The sequence below is a fragment of the Mya arenaria genome, chromosome 4 (genome assembly GCF_026914265.1).
Source record: "Mya arenaria isolate MELC-2E11 chromosome 4, ASM2691426v1".
NCBI classification, from domain to species: Eukaryota; Metazoa; Mollusca; class Bivalvia; order Myida; family Myidae; genus Mya; species Mya arenaria.
This window is the reverse complement of record NC_069125.1, coordinates 37,646,586-37,666,155: the sequence shown is the minus strand read 5'-3', so window position 1 is coordinate 37,666,155 and position 19,570 is coordinate 37,646,586. Positions and strand designations below refer to the sequence as shown.

General features: G+C 34.9%; 1 protein-coding gene across 1 annotated transcript in view; it reads left to right on the top strand.

Moving 5' to 3' along the window:
- LOC128232437 (ubiquitin carboxyl-terminal hydrolase 32-like) overlaps positions 1-19,570 on the top strand; it is a 55,116-nt gene that overhangs the window by 2,629 nt on the left and 32,917 nt on the right. The window contains exons 4-9 of the mRNA XM_052945981.1: positions 12,900-13,018; positions 13,450-13,609; positions 14,449-14,580; positions 16,898-17,005; positions 17,620-17,735; positions 18,595-18,669. Of these exons, the coding sequence (XP_052801941.1) occupies positions 12,900-13,018; positions 13,450-13,609; positions 14,449-14,580; positions 16,898-17,005; positions 17,620-17,735; positions 18,595-18,669 (710 nt within the window). The remainder of the gene's footprint in view (positions 1-12,899; positions 13,019-13,449; positions 13,610-14,448; positions 14,581-16,897; positions 17,006-17,619; positions 17,736-18,594; positions 18,670-19,570) is intronic.

The following is a 19,570-nucleotide window of genomic DNA, read 5'->3' as shown; positions in this document are numbered from 1 at the left end:
TCGAAAAACAAAGGTTCTTATGAAGGATACCGTGTTTAATTTGAAAGAAAGGTGCAGAAAACACAGTATTTCTACCTTATGAGAGGATAGTTGATCACTTTAAATATTTTAGCACACACCAGTCATTTAATAATTGCGTGTTTTTATTTATTGAATAAACAGTTACAATATTGTTATAAGTAATTAATATTTTCCATAAATGTATAATTTAGTAAGTAGTTAAAGGTTTATCACTCAAAATTAATGTTTGTTATACATGCATATGTATTGATTTTAAATATGGGTGTCACTTTAACTCAGATTATTTTTAACTGGGTCTTACTTAAACATAGTTCGAAGCATGTCATCTACTTCCATCATAAACAGTTTAATAAATTTCCTTCATGAATAGTTCTGTTTAAGCCTATCTTAATTGCTATATTTCTGCAGTAAGGTTATGCTTCTGACAGACCCTTGTTTAGCTTGGATCTTGTGTTGACTTACACCCAAACTTACTTGTGTTCAGGTTGGGAGTCAGACCCAGGTCTTCTTAGTGAATAGCTTCCTGTAAATTGCTTTAATGTCACTATTTCTTTTGCAAACTTGTCAGCTCACAAATTTAAAACCTAGCAAAATGTTAGATTTAATCATGTTTTTCAATGAAAATAATAAAGTTGTTCCTAATTCTAAACTTTGCTAAAACTTGTAAAACTACTTTTAAGAAATTGCAACATAAAGGAAGTTGTTAAATTAGTCCAATATTAAACTGTACAGTAACTGTCTGGCAAAGTGCCAGTTTTCACATTTCTAAAACTTTCTCACAACAAAAAGGAACAAAGAAGTTTTTTTAAATGTATAATTACTCTCAACATTAGTTTCAGAGAAATGACTATAAAGATAGCTGTTATGTTTTTAAAAAAGAAACTTGCCAAAATCAGATGATACAGATGTCTTACATTTTACAGAAGTTAAGGTGATAAAGAACATCGTTGTTAAAGCTGCACTCTCACAGATTGAATGTTTTGACAACTTTTTATTTTTTGTCTTGGAAAGAGCCAATTTTTGCGAAAATCCATGGAAACCAGTTATATAAGACTGCTGACAAAAAATTAAATCGCATATTTTATGTACAAGTTAAAAATTGATGTTTTATGCATTTTTCTTAAACTGTTAGTAACGGTTTTAGGGGTTTTAGGCATAACACATTAATTTTCGAACAAAAATATGAAAATCGGCGATCTGATCTTTTGTCAGCAGTCTTATATCAGTGGTTTGCAGATATTCACGCAAAAATTTGCTCATTCCAAGACAAAAAATTAAAAAGTTGTCAAAACGGTGAATCTGTGAGAGTGCAGCTTTAAAGTTTAAATATTAGATGATGATTGTGCTCACATTTTTAAATAAAACAATTACAGCTAAAACCCTTGTTTCAATCTTGTTAGAAATACAGCAAGTCTCAAGTGTATTCATTTAACTTCCAGAGCTGTAGCGATTTGAAGGTTATTAAACACAACGATGACATTAATAATGATGTAAATTTTAACATAGCTCGGAATAATCGACCCAATGTTTGCAAATAAACATGTTTTTTATTTAAATTTTGTATTCTTCTTATTTGCATAAATAATACAACAAAGTGAAGATTTTCGTGTGATAACTCGAGAAAATACATCTGCTTTGAACCCTCTTTATAACTAAAAACCAACAACCCTACACAATATAGCAGGCTGGAAGCAGTATCTGCATATAAGGCTGTAAGGGACAGACAAATGCTTTTCAATTTTTTGTAATTTCTTCCTTTTTTCATAAGTAATACAACAAAATGAACATAATTTGCTTTAGATTTGTGTAGCAACTAGTTATAAACCTGCTTTGGTTTTGTACTTCATATTAAATTTAGTTTAAGCCAGGTTTTAAAAAGGGCAAGGTGCTGCAAAAAAGGGACAGGGTGCTTCAAAAAGGGACAGGGTACTTATGGAGAAAAGGGCACATTGTGGTAGGCTGTGAAAAATTTTGAATTACTCTGAAAATGTTTTGAATTCTGCTTAATTGTTTAAATTCTAGGTTTGAACTGACAAATATATAAAGTTTGTATGACTTTATAATCATAATTGAAGTTTTAATCAAAAGAAAAGAAATATTTCAATAACTTCAGCATTTAATTCTATGAAGGCAGAAGGCCGAGGGTACCCATGTTGGTCTCCATGAGGGCAGACGGGTGCTACCGAAAAAAGGACACGGTACAGCACCCTTCTGTAACTCTTCAGCTAAAACAAGCACGCCATTCCAAGTTTGTAGTTTCTTCCTGGTTCAATAATTGAGGACACAAAATGAGCATAATTTTCTTTAGATTTCTATAGCAACTGGTTATAAAACTGCCTTGGTTTTGTACCTTGTTAGTTCCTGGAACAAAAACATGTCAATCACATTAAAGGATTTAGGGGAACTATAGCACAAATAAAAATAAATGAACATACTTTTCCTTTAATTTCTATAGCAACTGGTTATAAACCTGCTTCATTTTTTTTTACCCTATTTGTTACTGGAACAAAAACACACCATAAAGTAGACAATAACTGCATGTTAGGCTGATGTGCTCATATAATTGCATATTTTATTGTGCTGATTTTCTTTTCAACTTCCCCTTTGAATCAATACACAAGATCTCATCCATGTGCGGTAGTAATGGTGTATTACTGTACATGGGAGCCTCACTTAAAGCCTTGATCTCAATTTGCATTGTTATGGAAATGTGCCGCAAAAGTGACCGTTCTGTAAATGGGTCTAAATCCATACACTCCATGCGTTTTAGAGAAACACCGGTTGTGCAAATATAAGAAATCAATTAGTGGAGCATTACTGGCCAATACTTGGTTTCAAGTTCTCAGATTCTGAGAACAGTTCTTAGAACATCCATCGTTTGGCGACACTTGCCAGCTTAAAATACAAGAACACTTGTATTGTATAAATATTAATAAATGATCTCCATTTTCTGATAGCATCTATGTAAAAGTGAGATGAATAGGGAGTCCTTAACTGATCTGATGGTCTGGTTTTGGCATTGGCTAAAGCAAGTAGTTCATGGTTAAAGATTCTCTTGTTATAGAATATAATAAATAAATTTACTAATTTTAATTGTTCTGTGAATTCTGTCGAAAATCCATCCATAAATTATGGCTTTGGAAAATGGCTTCTGTTTTTACTCTTAACAGGCCTTCCAGCGTTCCTACTTTTTTCTACTTTTTTAACAGCTTCATACTTTTTCCTACTTTTTTCTAAAAAACTCCTACTATTCCTACTTTTTTGAAAATAAAGTCCGCAAAAATATCAAAGTTTGATCTTTGTGCTAGTTTTTTTTCGCAGAAAATGAACAAAAGATGTCAATCTGGCTGGTTTCTGTTGTTGAAAGGTGTGGCAACATGTTCCACTTTGACGTGCAACATCTTTTCACTCACACAGTTCAGCAACAGAAACCGACCAAGCATCATTCACTAAAATATTCAATGTGGCATATAGAATGGTATGTTTTTTGCATTAAAAACATCTCCTCTAGGTAAGTTAACCCTGCTGCATGCTGGGTAAATTGTCGTCTGCTCAAAAATGTTGTCTGGTTTATTCTAAATTTCTTTCAATTTACTTAAAACTTTGGGCATATATTGACTGAGTGGCAAACAGCTTGGAACCTGACCAGGTGCCGAGTTACTCGGCTTCTGGTCTGGTTCCAAGCTGTTTGCAAAGCCTTTAAAATCGCCATCAGCAGCCTAAGGGTTAATAGCTATTAATAATTACATATTTAACCAAAAATATTCCTACTTTCCTACTTTTTTGTAAAAAATATTCCTACTATTTCCTTCTTTTCTGTCAGAAAACCTCCTACTTTTTTGTTAGTGGCTGCTGGAAGGCCTATCTTAACAATATGATCATCTTAAATTATGAATTAATCTTACTACAGTCAAAACTCCCTGTGTAGCAGTTGTTTGGACCTCGGGAAATACTTTGAGATAATGGAATTACAAAAAAGGCCTTACTAATATAAACCAAAGACATTCCAAAAAAAGTCGACATAACCAGAATATCAGATAACAGAGTTTCAGATAGCAAGTTTAATCTGTATTAATATGTTTAATATGTTTGACCAACAATAATTTCCTATAAAAATAAAGAATATTGGCAGCCTCTTCCATCATTATCTGTAAGCGTCCTTAATGCTAGCGTCACAATTGCTAAATTCCGCCGGCCGATTTCAGACATCGGCAGAGTCGTGATGTTGGCTGCCACCGGTCGATATTTTACACATCGCTGAGAGCAGTCACATATAACTGCCAACAAAATGCCGCCTGTCGGCGGCAGTTGGTTTCAAAGGCTCGCGGGAAACGACACCCCAAAATATCCGGCAAGTGGCAGTTAGGTGGCAGGGCGGCGGCAGCTAGAATTAAACTGCCACCGCCCTGCGACCTGGCGGGGGACAGCCCATTTACAACTGCCGCCGGCCGGCGATTGAGCGATCTAGTTGCCACCGCTCTGCGCCCGCCCGATAATCTGACGGTGGCAGGCCGATTTCGGGTTGATATATAAATCATACCTTGTGGTCTTGATTTCTCATAGTTGTCACTCTTCGCTGCAACCATGACCGCACCCAAACCGTCCGTCTTCGTCGCTGCTGTTGGGCACGCTGTTCTTCTTCATGCAGAAGAACAGCAAGAACAAACTGCTGTCTTCGTTCATTTCTTCGAAGCCGCCATCTTAACTCCGCTATTCTTAAGTCTCTTAGTCGATCGGGTGCAATTAAGAACGCCATGGGAACTGTTATGTATGGTAATAGTCAATTCATTATAAACTAATGTCTGGTAGTCTGAAATCGGCAGATCGCAGTCCTGCCACCTACCGACATTGACTGCCGCCTCCCAGCCTCCGCGCTGCCACCAGCCGATATATTGAAATCGGGCGGTGGCATGTCGGTGGCAGAGCGGTGGCAGGCCGGGTGCTGGAGAGTGGCAGTTAGTTTCTAGCAGTCACCGGCCGATTTTTGTAGACTCTTGAGGTCTCGATCGCGGAGGAAAAATCGCCCTGCGCTCCGCCTGCCACTTGCCTGCCACCGCGCGAACAAAAAATGCGCCCGCCCTGCCACCTGCCGATTTGCAAAAATAGAAAAAATCGCCACAACGTCGCCAGAAATTTAACTTTTTCTTAAAATCTCAGCTGCTTGCTGGCAACGTCTAAAATGCCGACTGCCGCCGGCCGATCGTAACTGCCGCAGTCCTGCCACCGGCCGATATTTAGTGAAAACTGGCATTTACAACAGCAGCCGGCGGCATTTAGTGATTTGTGACGACAGCATAAGTGGTAAAGACAGCCTACAGTTTGAGACTTTGTACAAGTTCCACATGTTACAGTGTGCACATGTGTATAATTCTTTTGATGGCTGATTCCAGGGAAAAAAAGTCTGAGACAGACTGTTGGCATGACTGTTGAACATTCAGTGATAGCCATATGGAGCTGTAGGGAAACCACTGGTCAAGTCTTTGCCTCTCCTGTCTGGAAGAATTGGAGCAAAAATCAATCACGTTACATTAGGATTCTCAATAAGTTTCGGTTGAACCGTCTCAAATGATAAAGACACAGACCAGTTCCTTCTTATTCTACTAAGTATTCATATTTTTTTCAAATTTGAACTGGTCCAATTTCTATTTAAACTGTCCATTTTGGCTTATTCAGAATACTGGACATAAGTACCGTTCACTAATTGGTTGGATATCTAACCAATAGGAATTTCAGCCATCTTATCATGAAACTTATTGAACGCTTGACTTTCATATTAAAATTTCTAAGTGGTAGTAATATCTATTTGAAAAGTAACAGTTTAATTTATGAGGTTTGACAAAGTTTATTTGATTTTTTATATGCAACTCCGACATAAAAAAATTTAACCGAAATTCCCGATCTTGCAATATTTTGTTGTACCCGCATTGATGAGATGGATTCCGATGGATCCAAATTAGTTTTTGCTTATCAGCAGTGGCTGACTTTTTGACCTATATTGACAAACAAGATTTCTGAGATCTAATTTATTTATGCCACTCTGGATTTCATTACTGTAAAATATATAGTATATTATGTTTTCTAGTCAGTTTTCTTTCTTTAAAAAGTTTCAGCCGTTCATAGTCTGCGAAATAACTAAAAGTCTGAGACAGCCAGAATTAGACTTTGTCTCATACTTTTAATGATGACGACTCTTGCAAACAATTTGGCTCAAAAGCCACAACTGCTAGACAGAATAAATTTGTTAACAAACTGTCTTTTGTACCATCTTATCAGTGAACATATTGTATAATCGCTTTTCGAAAACAGATATTCTTAAAGTAGCTATAATACCTATTTGAAAAATTATAGTTGATTTAGATAACATTTATTTAATTGAATCTGTGAGACATTTTATTTACTTAATTGACAATTACTTAATAATTAGCGAAATTTCTTGAGCTTGTCATACACTTGTTCATAAGAGGGCCTGTATATTTTGGAAAATTCTACTCACCCATTTCACAATTGCTGGAAATCATTAATTTTGAATTCCGAAATCTTCATTTAGAGTCATCTAAAATTTACAAAAATGTGTGGGAGGCAATATTGTTACGACTAAATTGAACATTAGACTAAATTGAACGAAATATTTTGCAGACTGAATATAATTATTCATTTACTGCCTGTTGTGGGTGTTTTCAGTGAAATTCTGGATAAAACAAACAGCACTGACTCCAATAACTGATTGCCCAGACAAATCAATTCAATTTTGTGCCATGAATGTTCCATACTTTGTCCTCTGATTATAATGGATTGAATGTTGATATGCTTGTTTATGGCAAAATCAGCAAAATATTAGCTCAAATAATTTCCGAGAAGGCCAATCTTGCTTATAAAAGCTACTGCACTTTACAATTATTTCAGTGCTCAGTGCTGGATAATCCAAAAAAACATCCATAATTGATCATCAAATCAAAATGGACAAACAATAATCGATCATTGTTTCAAAAATATTCCAAATTCAATGCCGTTTTATTAAATATTGGTATGAAAATATCATTCATGTTTATTTTAACAACTTCAATGCCTCTTCGAGAACATGTTTCATGAGTATTTTCAAAATTTGTCGAACATATTGAAAAACATTATAAAGAACAAACTCAAGATATAAAAAGATGTTCATCAACTTGGGCATATACATGTGATTTTCGCCTTAACAAATGAAGTTATAAGCATGTATTTTATGGTTTTAAGTTATTTATAAGTAATAAAAAATGATGAAATTCGATATCAAATATTCATGATTTATTTCACTGATTTTGATCAACCAATTGGCAATTATTTGATTATTTCAATCAATGTGTCATTACTTAGTCTTGTTAACGGATTGCTGCAATTTTTTTTATTTTTTTTAAATCATTCTGAATCAAAAACGAGAGGTTATGTTCTCTGCTGTTTTTTCATGCTGTTATTTAAATTCCCATTCACAGATATGATATATATGTGTTTATGTAAAATAAATACTGACTAAAAAAGGTTGAAATACCAGAAGTCAGCAAAATAACACATGCATCATATGATGCAGTATGACTTATTCCACTGATTTGGTGCAAGAGGGTGGGGGTGGGGGGGGGGCAATTTACGAGGGTGCAACTTTGCACATGCACTCCCCACACCTCTAGAACAGATTTGTTATTGGGTTCAAAATTTGATATTGGAGTGAAGTGGTCCCTCCCCGAGGAAACAGTCAGAAATGGTGAATTTTGATGTATTTTATTCATATTTACCCCATTATTGACATGTGGGTGCTCCCTTAATCCACTAGTGACCAGTTTATTTGAGATGAGGAACAATGTCATGATATATTCTCAAACAGAATGGAATTTGTAAATAACCACAGTATGAGATTTTCTCAAAATGTTGTGACTTAATTGGAATCATTCCATAAGCTTATATTAGCGAGTATTAAACTTGTGCATAGCTTAAATCTGTGTGGACTTGTGGAATGCGATGGTCTCATTTGAACCTTATAAATAAAAATGTTCTTATACTGCAGAAACGTCTACTTAACATATATGAATATTTCATTTTAAATCCAAACTGTGTATGCCAGCTAATAGCTTATATGATTTAACTGTGTATGGCACCAGTGGTCCAAGTTAGCACAAGTCTAAAAGCCTTGCACTGAGAAAACTTGTGGTGCTTGTTCAAAGTCTGAGTTTTATAATGCAGGGCTTGCAGCAATTTTTCTAGCCCAGTTGTGATTTAAGATTTAAGATTGTTGTTCCAAAGTCTTATTTCTATGACTGTGACAAAGAACTTGCTTTCATAAATTCATCAGCACTCATTGTAACAATATCATAGAATTTTCTCTATTTTCTAATTCATACAGAATGCATTCATAGTGGAATGATCTTGATAAATTGTTCCATTTCCAGATAATAATACTTTCCATGTGATATATCTTGAGTATAAGCCGAAGATGACAATGTGTAACTTTATTCTCAAGTTGATGGATGTTTGTACTAAAACCATATATCTCCTTATAGAGGAACTCTAACATTCAGATATGGGACTTATTGTTGAACCCTAACATGCAGATAGGGGTCTTATAGATGAACACCAAAGTGCAGATATGGGTCTTATGGATGAACCCTTTTATGCAGATATGGGTCTTATGAATGAACCATAACATGCAGATATGGGTCTTATAGATGAACCCTAACATGCAGATATGGGTGTTATTGATGAACACCAACGTGCAGATATGGGTCTTATAGATGAACACCAACGTGCAGATATGGGTCTTATGGATGAATCCTTTTATGCAGATATGGGTCTTATGAATGAACCATAACATGCAGATATGGGTCTTATAGATGAACCCTAACATGCAGATATGGGTCTTATGGATGAACCCTAACATGCAGATATGGGTCTTATAGATGAACCCTAAGATGCAGATATGGGTCTTATAGATGAACCGTAACATGCGGATATGGGTTTATAGATGAACTCTAACATGCAGATATGGGTCTTGTGGATGAACCCTTTTATGCAGATATGGGTCTTATGAATGAACCATAACATGCAGATATGGGTCTTATAGATGAACACCAACGTGCAGATATGGGTCTTATGGATGAACCCTTTTATGCAGATATGGGTCTTATGAATGAACCATAACATGCAGATATGGGTCTTATAGATGAACACCAACATGCAGATATGGGTCTTATGGATGAACCCTAAGATGCAGATATGGGTCTTATAGATGAACATCAACGTGCAGATATGGGTCTTATCGATGAACCCTTTTATGCAGATATGGGTCTTATGAATGAACCATAACATGCAGATATGGGTCTTATAGATGAACACCAACATGCAGATATGGGTCTTATGGATGAACCCTAAGATGCAGATATGGGTCTTATAGATGAACACCAACGTGCAGATATGGGTCTTATGGATGAACCCTTTTATGCAGATATGGGTCTTATGAATGAACCATAACATGCAGATATGGGTCTTATAGATGAACACCAACATGCAGATATGGGTCTTATGGATGAACCCTAAGATGCAGATATGGGTCTTATAGATGAACCCTTATATGCAGATATGGGTCTTATGAATGAACCCTTATATGCAGATATGGGTCTTATGGATGAACCATTATATGCAGATATGGGTCTTATGAATGAACCATAACATGCAGATATGGGTCTTATAGATGAACACCAACGTGCAGATATGGGTCTTATGGATGAACCCTTTTATGCAGATATGGGTCTTATGAATGAACCATAACATGCAGATATGGGTCTTATAGATGAACACCAACATGCAGATATGGGTCTTATGGATGAACCCTAAGATGCAGATATGGGTCTTATAGATGAACCCTAAGATGCAGATATGGGTCTTATAGATGAACCCTTATATGGAGATATGGGTCTTATGGATGAACCCTTATATGCAGATATGGGTCTTATGGATGAACCCTTATATGCAGATATGGGTCTTATGGATGAACCCTTATATGCAGATATGGGTCTTATGGATGAACCCTTATATGCAGATATGGGTCTTACAGATGAACCCTTATATGCAGATATGGGTCTTATGGATGAACCCTTATATGCAGATATGGGTCTTATGGATGAACCCTTATATGCAGATATGGATCTTATGGATGAACCCTTATATGCAGATATGGGTCTTATAGATGAACCCTTATATGCAGATATGGGTCTTATGGATGAACCCTTATATGCAGATATGGGTCTTATGAATGAACCATAACATGCAGATAATGGGTCTTATAGATGAACGCCAATGTGCAGATATGGGTCTTATAGATGAACCCTAAGATGCAGATATGGGTCTTATAGACTAACACCAACGTGCAGATATGGGTCTTATAGATGAACCCTTACATGCAGATATGGGTCTTATAGATGAACCCTAAGATGCAGATATGGGTCTTATAGATGAACCCTTACATGCAGATATGGGTCTTATAGATGAACTCTAACAAGCAGATATGGGTCTTATAGATGAACTCTAACATGCAGATATGGGTCTTATAGATGAACCCTAAGATGCAGATATGGGTCTTATGGATAACCCTTACTAGCAGATATGGGTCAAATAGATTAGCCCTAACAAGCAGATATGGGTCTTATAGATGAACCCCAACGTGCAGGTTGCAGCACCATTCCATAATTCTTAAGCTTACACCTTACAGGTGTTCTTTTTGTTGCAACCTTCTCTGTTTGAATATAGGTTCTTGTTAGAACACAAACATTATAGTATTGGACAAAAATCTACGGTAAATTAAACTCTGTAAACTCTGTTAATGCATGGCAACTTCCAGAACAGTCATGGGCAGCTAGTGATATCAGCATCACCACTATCATGAACAACGTCCATATTAAATTGCCAAAGGTCACTGTGGCTGTTACATTTGATGTTACGTATTGAGGTCATAATTTTTGGTTCATAATTAAACTGACATGCACCCTGTGCATATAGTAGAACATGTACGGTAGTTCCATTGAAAGGAATTCCCCAGGGCTGAGTTAGGGAAATGCTGTGATTAGTTTATGTAAATGTCAAACCGTTCTTGAAATTTTCAATTTAGAGAAACCTTATATATTGGAATAAATTGAAACATATTTAATGAAACTCAGACATTAACATTGGTATGGTTGTTTTTTCTGCTTAATTTGCATGCAAAGGAAAGAAAACAAAACTTAAAAAGACATATCCAATTTTCTATAATGAATCTGTTATTCATTGTGAATTGTTGACTGCCTCAAGGAAAGAGGGCTTCTTTATTTAATTATATTCCAGACATCAATTCTCTGAGTTTTCTGTTGGTCAGGTCAACAATATTCAATATTTGCTGAAATGTAGGTCATCATTATAGAGATGTGGGACAATTTTGATGAGCGCTTCAGTTTTGCAGGTCAACATTATTTCAAAAAATAGGTTTATAGGTTAACATTAATTCCACATAATGGAAATGTTGGTTAACATTAATCCACCTTATGGAAATGTATGACAACAAACACCAAAGTAACAGAAATAAAGGTTAACATTTATTCCACATAATGGAAATGTTTGTTAACATTAATCCACATAATGGAATTGTTTTTAACATTCATTCCAAATAATGGAAATGTTTGTTAACATTAATCCACATAATGGAGCTGTTTGTTAACATTTATTCCACATAATGGAAATGTATGACAACAATCATCAAAATAACAGAAATTTAGGTTAACATTAATTCCACATAATGGACATTTTTGTTAACATTAATCCACATAATGGAAATGTATGACAACAATCATCAAAGTAACAGAAATATAGGTTAACATTAATTCCACATAATGGACATTTTTGTTAACATTAATCCACATAATGGAAATGTATGACAACAATCATCAAAGTAACAGAAATATAGGTTAACATTTATTCCACATAATGGACATTTTTGTTAACATTAATCCACATAATGGAAATGTATGACAACAATCATCAAAGTAACAGAAATATAGGTTAACATAAATTCCACATAATGGACATTTTTGTTAACATTAATCCACATAATGGAAATGTATGACAACAATCATCAAAGTAACAAAAATATAGGTTAACATTAATTCCACATAATGGACATTTTTGTTAACATTAATCCACATAATGGAAATGTATGACAACAATCATCAAAGTAACAAAAATATAGGTTAACATTAATTCCACATAATGGACATTTTTGTTAACATTAATCCACATAATGGAAATGTATGACAACAAACATCAAAGTAACAAAAATATAGGTTAACATTAATTCCACATAATGGACATTTTTGTTAACATTAATCCACATAATGGAAATGTATGACAACAATCATCAAAGTAACAGAAATATAGGTTAACATTAATTCCACATAATGGACATTTTTGTTAACATTAATCCACATAATGGAAATGTATGACAACAATCATCAAAGTAACAGAAATATAGGTTAACATTTATTCCACATAATGGTAATGTAGGACAACATTCATTAAGACATTAGCATTACTCAACATAACAGACATGTAGGCATAACCAAAATTAATTAACATAACAGAAATAAGTGCAACATATAACAGAAAAAGGGGCCAGAATTAATCAGCATAACAGAAATAAGGGCCAACATAAATCAACATAACAGAAAAAATGCTTGTTCAAGAGGCCATATTGTTTTTGTTTTACTTTCATGACTTATTTTTTGGTTATAAATGTTTACATTTCTCTGGCTTTCTGAGGCCTTGGCAAACTGTCATCAGAATGTCAATATTAACATTTTTGTAAGAACACTTCATATTTCATTTTTCAGTGATATTTGGAATGTATGGAGATGACACGTTTTCCATGATACACAAGGACGAGATGGACCGAAAGATTGTCACCACTGAAGAGCAAGTGCCGGCAGCACTCTCTGAACTATTTGCTGAGGTTAGTAGTACATTGATAGAATAATCTGTTCCTATTTGCCGTATTTCTCCATACAGTCACACCCTGCATGAGCAGGGCACGTGTACTTTTTCAGAACCTGCTAAAGCATTCAATGCAACTTGTGATCATAAATACCAGTTAAATCAATTGGGAAATGCAACATTGTGCATTTATTTTTTACATTCAAACTTAAACCCTTAAAATTCAATTGTGAACAGCAAGCTATCATAAATACTGTAAATGTTCTATTGAATGTGCCTGTGGCATGTCTTTCTGAGAAGCCTGAGCGAAATAAGAACCATTTTTCCCAATTCATCACTTCCGTAGTTGGGTCTTCCTGCAACCAGATGTGACTAGGCTCAACAAGTGGCTATTTTAGCCACCTCTTTTATATCAAACATTAACTATCACTGTACATTTCTCCCCTACAGACTGACCAAGTGAGCTATGAGCACTTCCGTGGCTGGGTCTACCTTCACCCAGATGCTACTACGCTAACAAAGTGGCTACTCACCGAGCCAATAGCCTTCTCGTTGTCATGTGATATGGAAACACCCACCTTCTACCAGACACTTGCCGGGGTCACACATTGTAGGTTACTGTACTACAGGTATCTGATGTACAATTTAGCGTGTCATTCCATCAAGCTATTGATAATAATGCTAAATTCAGAGGCCTGGTGATCTTATATAGCTTTTGATTCATTCGTAAGGGTTCTACTTACTGTAAAATGTATAATTAAGAATTCATTAACACAGAAGTTATTGCTGTTTGTTTTTTATCTGTATTTCAACTGAAATTGGACATGAAATGACCTTCTTTGCAATCTTTTATGCTAAGAAATATGGTTGGTAATATTTGTTTCATAATAGATTGAAGATATTTTTTCTCTACACATCACACACTTTAAGATTATTCACCACTTAATTGTACATAAGATACCTTCAATTGTTAACAAATGTAAAAAAAAAATGTATTGTTTGTACTTACCATTAAGAAGAAAGTGTTCTTAAGGGAAACTATACTGACAGCCAATGGAAATGCACTTCTCACAAAATATGAAACAGATTTCTCATGTTTTATGATGTGTTTTCATTGACTTGTCAGTATACTTTCTTCCTGGTAAATGTCTTCTGATAAATATAAATGAAAAGTTGCTCAGGCAACTGTTATGAGAATCTTTGAATCTTTTTCATTCCGTAGTAAAGAAAATCTTTATATTAACGAATCTTTTTCATTTCATAGTAAAGCAAATCTTTATATCAACTCACTGAAACCTGTTGAATGTTTAATTGGCTATAAAAGTTTCGATATGAAAACATTTTCCATGAAGCGTCAAATTTATGTATTTAACTCTAATGCGGTTTTAATTAACATAAAGTAATAACTTTTCGAACATCACTTAATAACTATCTATACATATATTTCAGTGGAGGAGACTGACATTAGTGAACTGGAAAAGAAATATTGGAATTTAAAGGCCCAGTCCAAATCAGGGAAGTTCGACCAGGAAACATTTAAATCGTTTGTTTGTCCAACCATCCCGGAGTCTTTGTGTGAAGGTGAGACTGGCTAGTGGGCCGAGTTTGTAAGAACGCCTGACTTACAAGGCCTAAAAAAATTACATTTGGTTCGGCTTACACGACCTTACCTTCAAAATAGGCACCAACCCTATCGTTTTTATAGTCGTTTGTTAAAAAAAAAAAAAAAAGAAAGTTTTTAGTGTTTTAGTTTAGTTTGGTGTCCCAATGTTAAAGACATTCAAATGAAACTTGGTTAACATGTTGCCAAAGACAATTAGCATATGAAGAGCAAGGCCCAAAACTCTGGCTGTTATCATTATTCAGTTATGCCACATGTTCCAATTGAAAAATATAATGGGTGGTCTGCGTCAAACTCATCTATGAGACTGAATTGATTTAGTTGGCATTTACATTGTGACAAAACTTGGTATTTAGGAAGCGTTTATGGAGACCTTACATTGGAATGCATTGTGACCAAACTTGATACATAGGAAGAGGATATAGAGACCTTTCATGGAATTGCATTTGGGGCTCCTTGGATCAAGGTCATTGTTACTAAAAATTGAAAAAATGGTTTAAACTGAATATCTTTAGTTTGGGTTGACATATTGTTACCAATCATGGTCTATAGGAAGAGTTTATGGAGACTTTTCATGGGATTGCTTTTGGGGCCCCTTAGGTCAACAACATCAAGGTCACTGTTACTAAAAATAGAAAATCAGTTGAAACTTACTGTCTTCAGTTATGGTTGAAGAAGGAAGAGTTAATATAGAGACATTTCATAAGATTGCATTTAAGACCCTTAGGATCAAGGTCAATGTCACTGTTTCTAAAAAACATTTGAAACTGAATATCTTAAGTTACAGTTTATTTAATCAAACTAATCCTTGTAACTATTCATAAAACAGAAACATGTATTCTACTGAATCATATTTACTGTTAATCATTGAAAACCTGCAATGCGTTCAATGAAGGCTAATGTTACCTATTGTTTTGTTTTGTACCCCTATTGCAACGCAGGGCATACACTGCAATCGGGGAACCAAACAGCTAACATCGAAAACACATTTCCCAAATGCATGGCTTGTTTCTTCGCATTCGAGCATTTCTTGTTTTAAAAAAAATATACCATTGTGAAGTCCCTAAATTGATTACCAAATGTAAATTCAGCTTAACTAGGCAATGGAATGAAATGTCTTGGAAAATTTTGCTTATTAATTTATTCCTTAAAATTTCATCTGTGTAGGAGATTTTCTCATCTATTCGGAACAATCTAGAATTGATCATGCACCAGGCTCAACTGTTCAGAATTATGTCTGAGAAAGTATAGCCTTCCCTTGTTGAGTTATAGATTAAAATGCTGTATTTTTACAAATGTGGCATTTAACTATGGAAATTCAGCCTACAGCTTGTTTCTCCATAGAAAGGAACTTTCGGTAATTCAGTGAAGTTTGATTACTTGCGTCTTGTAGTGCAAGTTAAATGTTAGGAATCAGATATTTTTTTGTGAGAAACTTTTATTATTAAGTTCTCCTTTTTTTGGACGAGCCAGTCATCATCAAGATTAGGTTTTAAGTAATTATCTGGTTGCCTAAGGAAAGATCTGTTGAAGAACTGTATTCTATGCCTAATACAACACGCTGTAAGTTTCTTATGCTGTTAGCTCTCGAGTGCTCTTTACCAAGATTTCTATGCAATGGTTTGTTAGGAGATAGGTCTTCAAAGTTTCATGGGTTAGGAGTTTGCTGCTTGCAGAGTGCGCTGTTTTGATTCAAATTGTTGCATAGAAAATCTGTATTCAAAATTGAACTGTAAAAACCATGTGAACTTTCTGAAGACGGGGTTAAGTATTTTCTGCCCTTTTTCAATTGGTTAGCTTACACTATTTTTAAAAAAAAGCGCTTTTTAAAATATACCTTTTTTTAAAATATACCTATAGGTAGAGTGGGGTCTTATGTGATACTATCAAAAAGTGATCTGCAATCTCAACTGGCCCTGGTTAATGGTCAAGTTGGTACAATTCCTTGTACATTATGCTAATATGATGATAATCTGCAGATTTGTCGCAAAAAAATATTTCATCAATTTACATGATGCTAAAACATAAAAAAACGCCCTCGATAAATACCTACTTAGTTAACCAAAAGAATATATTGAATCATTTTGTTAGACTATGGTTATCATGTGACTAGTCAATCTCTCCATTAGTTTAACAGTTATGAATGTTTATATTATGTTGGTTCTGAGTCTAGTGAGTTTTATCAGAAGTTTTTAAAAAACACATTTTATGGCTATGCTAAACAACACTAAAAACGGGTAAGTCATCCTCTATGTTTGTTTGTATGTTCTTTTCCAGCCTTGTTTCAAGCTTTTGATGAGAACCGTGACAACCATATTGACTTCAAGGAGATCGCCTGTGGGGTGTCTGCATGTTGTAGAGGACCCACAATGGAGAGGCAGAAATGTGAGAAATTTGTACCTCATTCATTTTGTATTTGAAAGAAAAAAAGTTGGGATGTTGTGATAGCCTTAGTGTTTTTAGCGTTGATGTTCATAATGCAAAAACTTTGACCATGTACTTAACTAAAAACTGTTCAAATGGAATCTGGCAAACATTTTACCAATACACACATATTTTGCACGGCCCATAACTCTGGCTTTGATGATTGTTGAGTTATACCCCTTCTTCCAATGGAGAAAACCAACATACTTTGGCATTCCCCTGCGGCAATACACTGTCTAGTCTGGTACTGAGTTTCTCCTTTGTTATAATCAGACTTGTATTAAACTTAATGTAGAGTATGCCTTCTGAAAAGGATATACCAATAATTGAAACAAGTTGAGGTATAAGTTTATCATATATCTTGAATTCACATCCAGTCTACTGTCTGGGGAATAGATGATCATCATTTATGGTACAGATGTACATAAAATGGTAACAATTGTCTCAAATTTTACATGTGAACACAATGCAAACCGAAAATAATATAAAATAGCTCATTGTTCTTTTTCTCAACAACAAAAGTCTGCTAGCTACATATACAGGCATAGTTTAATATACTGTTTTGTGTGTTTCAGTCTGTTTCAAGGTGTTTGACACGAACCATGACGGGAAGCTGGGGGAAGGAGAGTTGAGGGAAATGTTGGATGCCCTTGTCGCCATACGCATCGACAACAAGCCCGTAGAAGAACTGGTATAGAAATTATTAACCTTGTAGATCTTCAATTAAGTCAATGTTACCTTGTCTGCTTTTCAAAGATAAAAAGTTGAAGTATTGTCATAGCCTTGGTGTCGTTGTCATTGGCGTCATATCAAATTTGTTAACCTTGGTCAATTATAAAAAAAATCGTTAAAGATTTTCAAATAAACCTTGGTATACATATTGGCAGAGAAGATATGAACATGTATAGCAAGGTTCATAACTTTGGCTTTAATAATCCTTGAATTATGCCCCTTTTTCAACTGAAAAAGATGAGTGTTGGGGTTTGCTCCACAGCTCTCTTGTTTGATAATGATTTAAGGGAAACTTAGTTGTTGTGATCTGGCAGTTTATGTAGGCATGAGATCATTTTCTGAAGAGAAAGCAGAACTGAAGGTGTTGTTATTTAATAACGCAAAACCAGAAAGTTTGCCTTTAAGAGATGGAACTCCTTACAGGTGATATAAATACACCTTTATACACCTTCAGAATAGCATAGTCATAAACAACTAATGGTTATAGATTTTAATGATGTTTTAAAATGCTTCACAGTTGATTTACTTTCCTTTAATAAATTAAACTTTTTGAAGAAGTTTGAGGTGTAAATGTATGCAAGATCTATTTCTTTATGAGATATTATCTGCTTAGAACAAGATGAGTGGTTGAAATTAGCACAAGCCCATAAGCCAGGTTAAACACTTGTAAGAATGCTTCAAAGGCTTGCGCAAGCTTGATTTTATAAAGCAGGGTTTGATAAAAAAAAATTATATCAGTATTGTAAGATTTTTAGCTTTTTGTTCTAAAAATCTAATTTTTATCACTGCAAGGTCTCACCATATTGTCCAAATTTCAGGAGACTGATGCCTTTATGAAAATGGACCCATCTACTGTAGCCAAGGACATCATAGATGGCTTCGATAGTGATAGGGTATGGTATATGAAAGGTTACACATTGTCTTTAACTGGTTGTTAATTTCTTATAATACCTATGTCACCTTTTTGCAAGAACTACAAGTATATATGCACTTACCAAATATCTTAGTTCTTGCACAAAAGTGATAAAGGCTAATTTGGTTAAGTGTAACACATATAAAGGTGGACTTACTAACATGGTTCCCAATCATCAAAGATCATATGAGTGTTCATGTATTATATCGGTCCACTCCCGATGTTTGTTAGGAGTACAAGTTTTTCTGGTCTGCCTGCACCTGGCTGCATTATGGCTTAAAAAATCCCACCGCATTCCCTGTTCAGTTGAAAGAGGAATTTAGAAGTCTGAAGTGGGGAATATACCGACATCCTTAAATGTGGTATAGAGCCAAATAGAATTATTTTGCCCCCCAGAAATGGTTGTGTAACATCAATGAAAGACATCTAAACATTACAAAACCAAAAGAATCCGGAAGACTGATAACTGATTGCAATGGATCTCCTCAAGGGTGGTTCAGAGACTCTGTTTCTGATAAGTGGTCTGTTGAAAGAGGACACTTATATGACACTTATACATGTATGTGCACATTTAATATGTGTGAGATGGTGCATACTTGAATAACACTTAAATCAGATTATGGGAACGCCTTCCATGATTACTTACTTGTTTAAAAATATCCTAGCATATTAAATCCAACTCCATGTTCATCTGTTCAAACATGTTTACCATGTGACTGGTTAAACAGTCATGCATTGAAATATCAGGGTGGTTTTGCATCATATTAATTGTTCTTTTTGTTGTAAGGTGACAATTTATTAGGATTTTAGCCAGGTTTTTAAAGTGCAGGGTGCTGCAGAGGAGGGACAGGGTACTAAATGTGAAAAAGGAACATAAAATC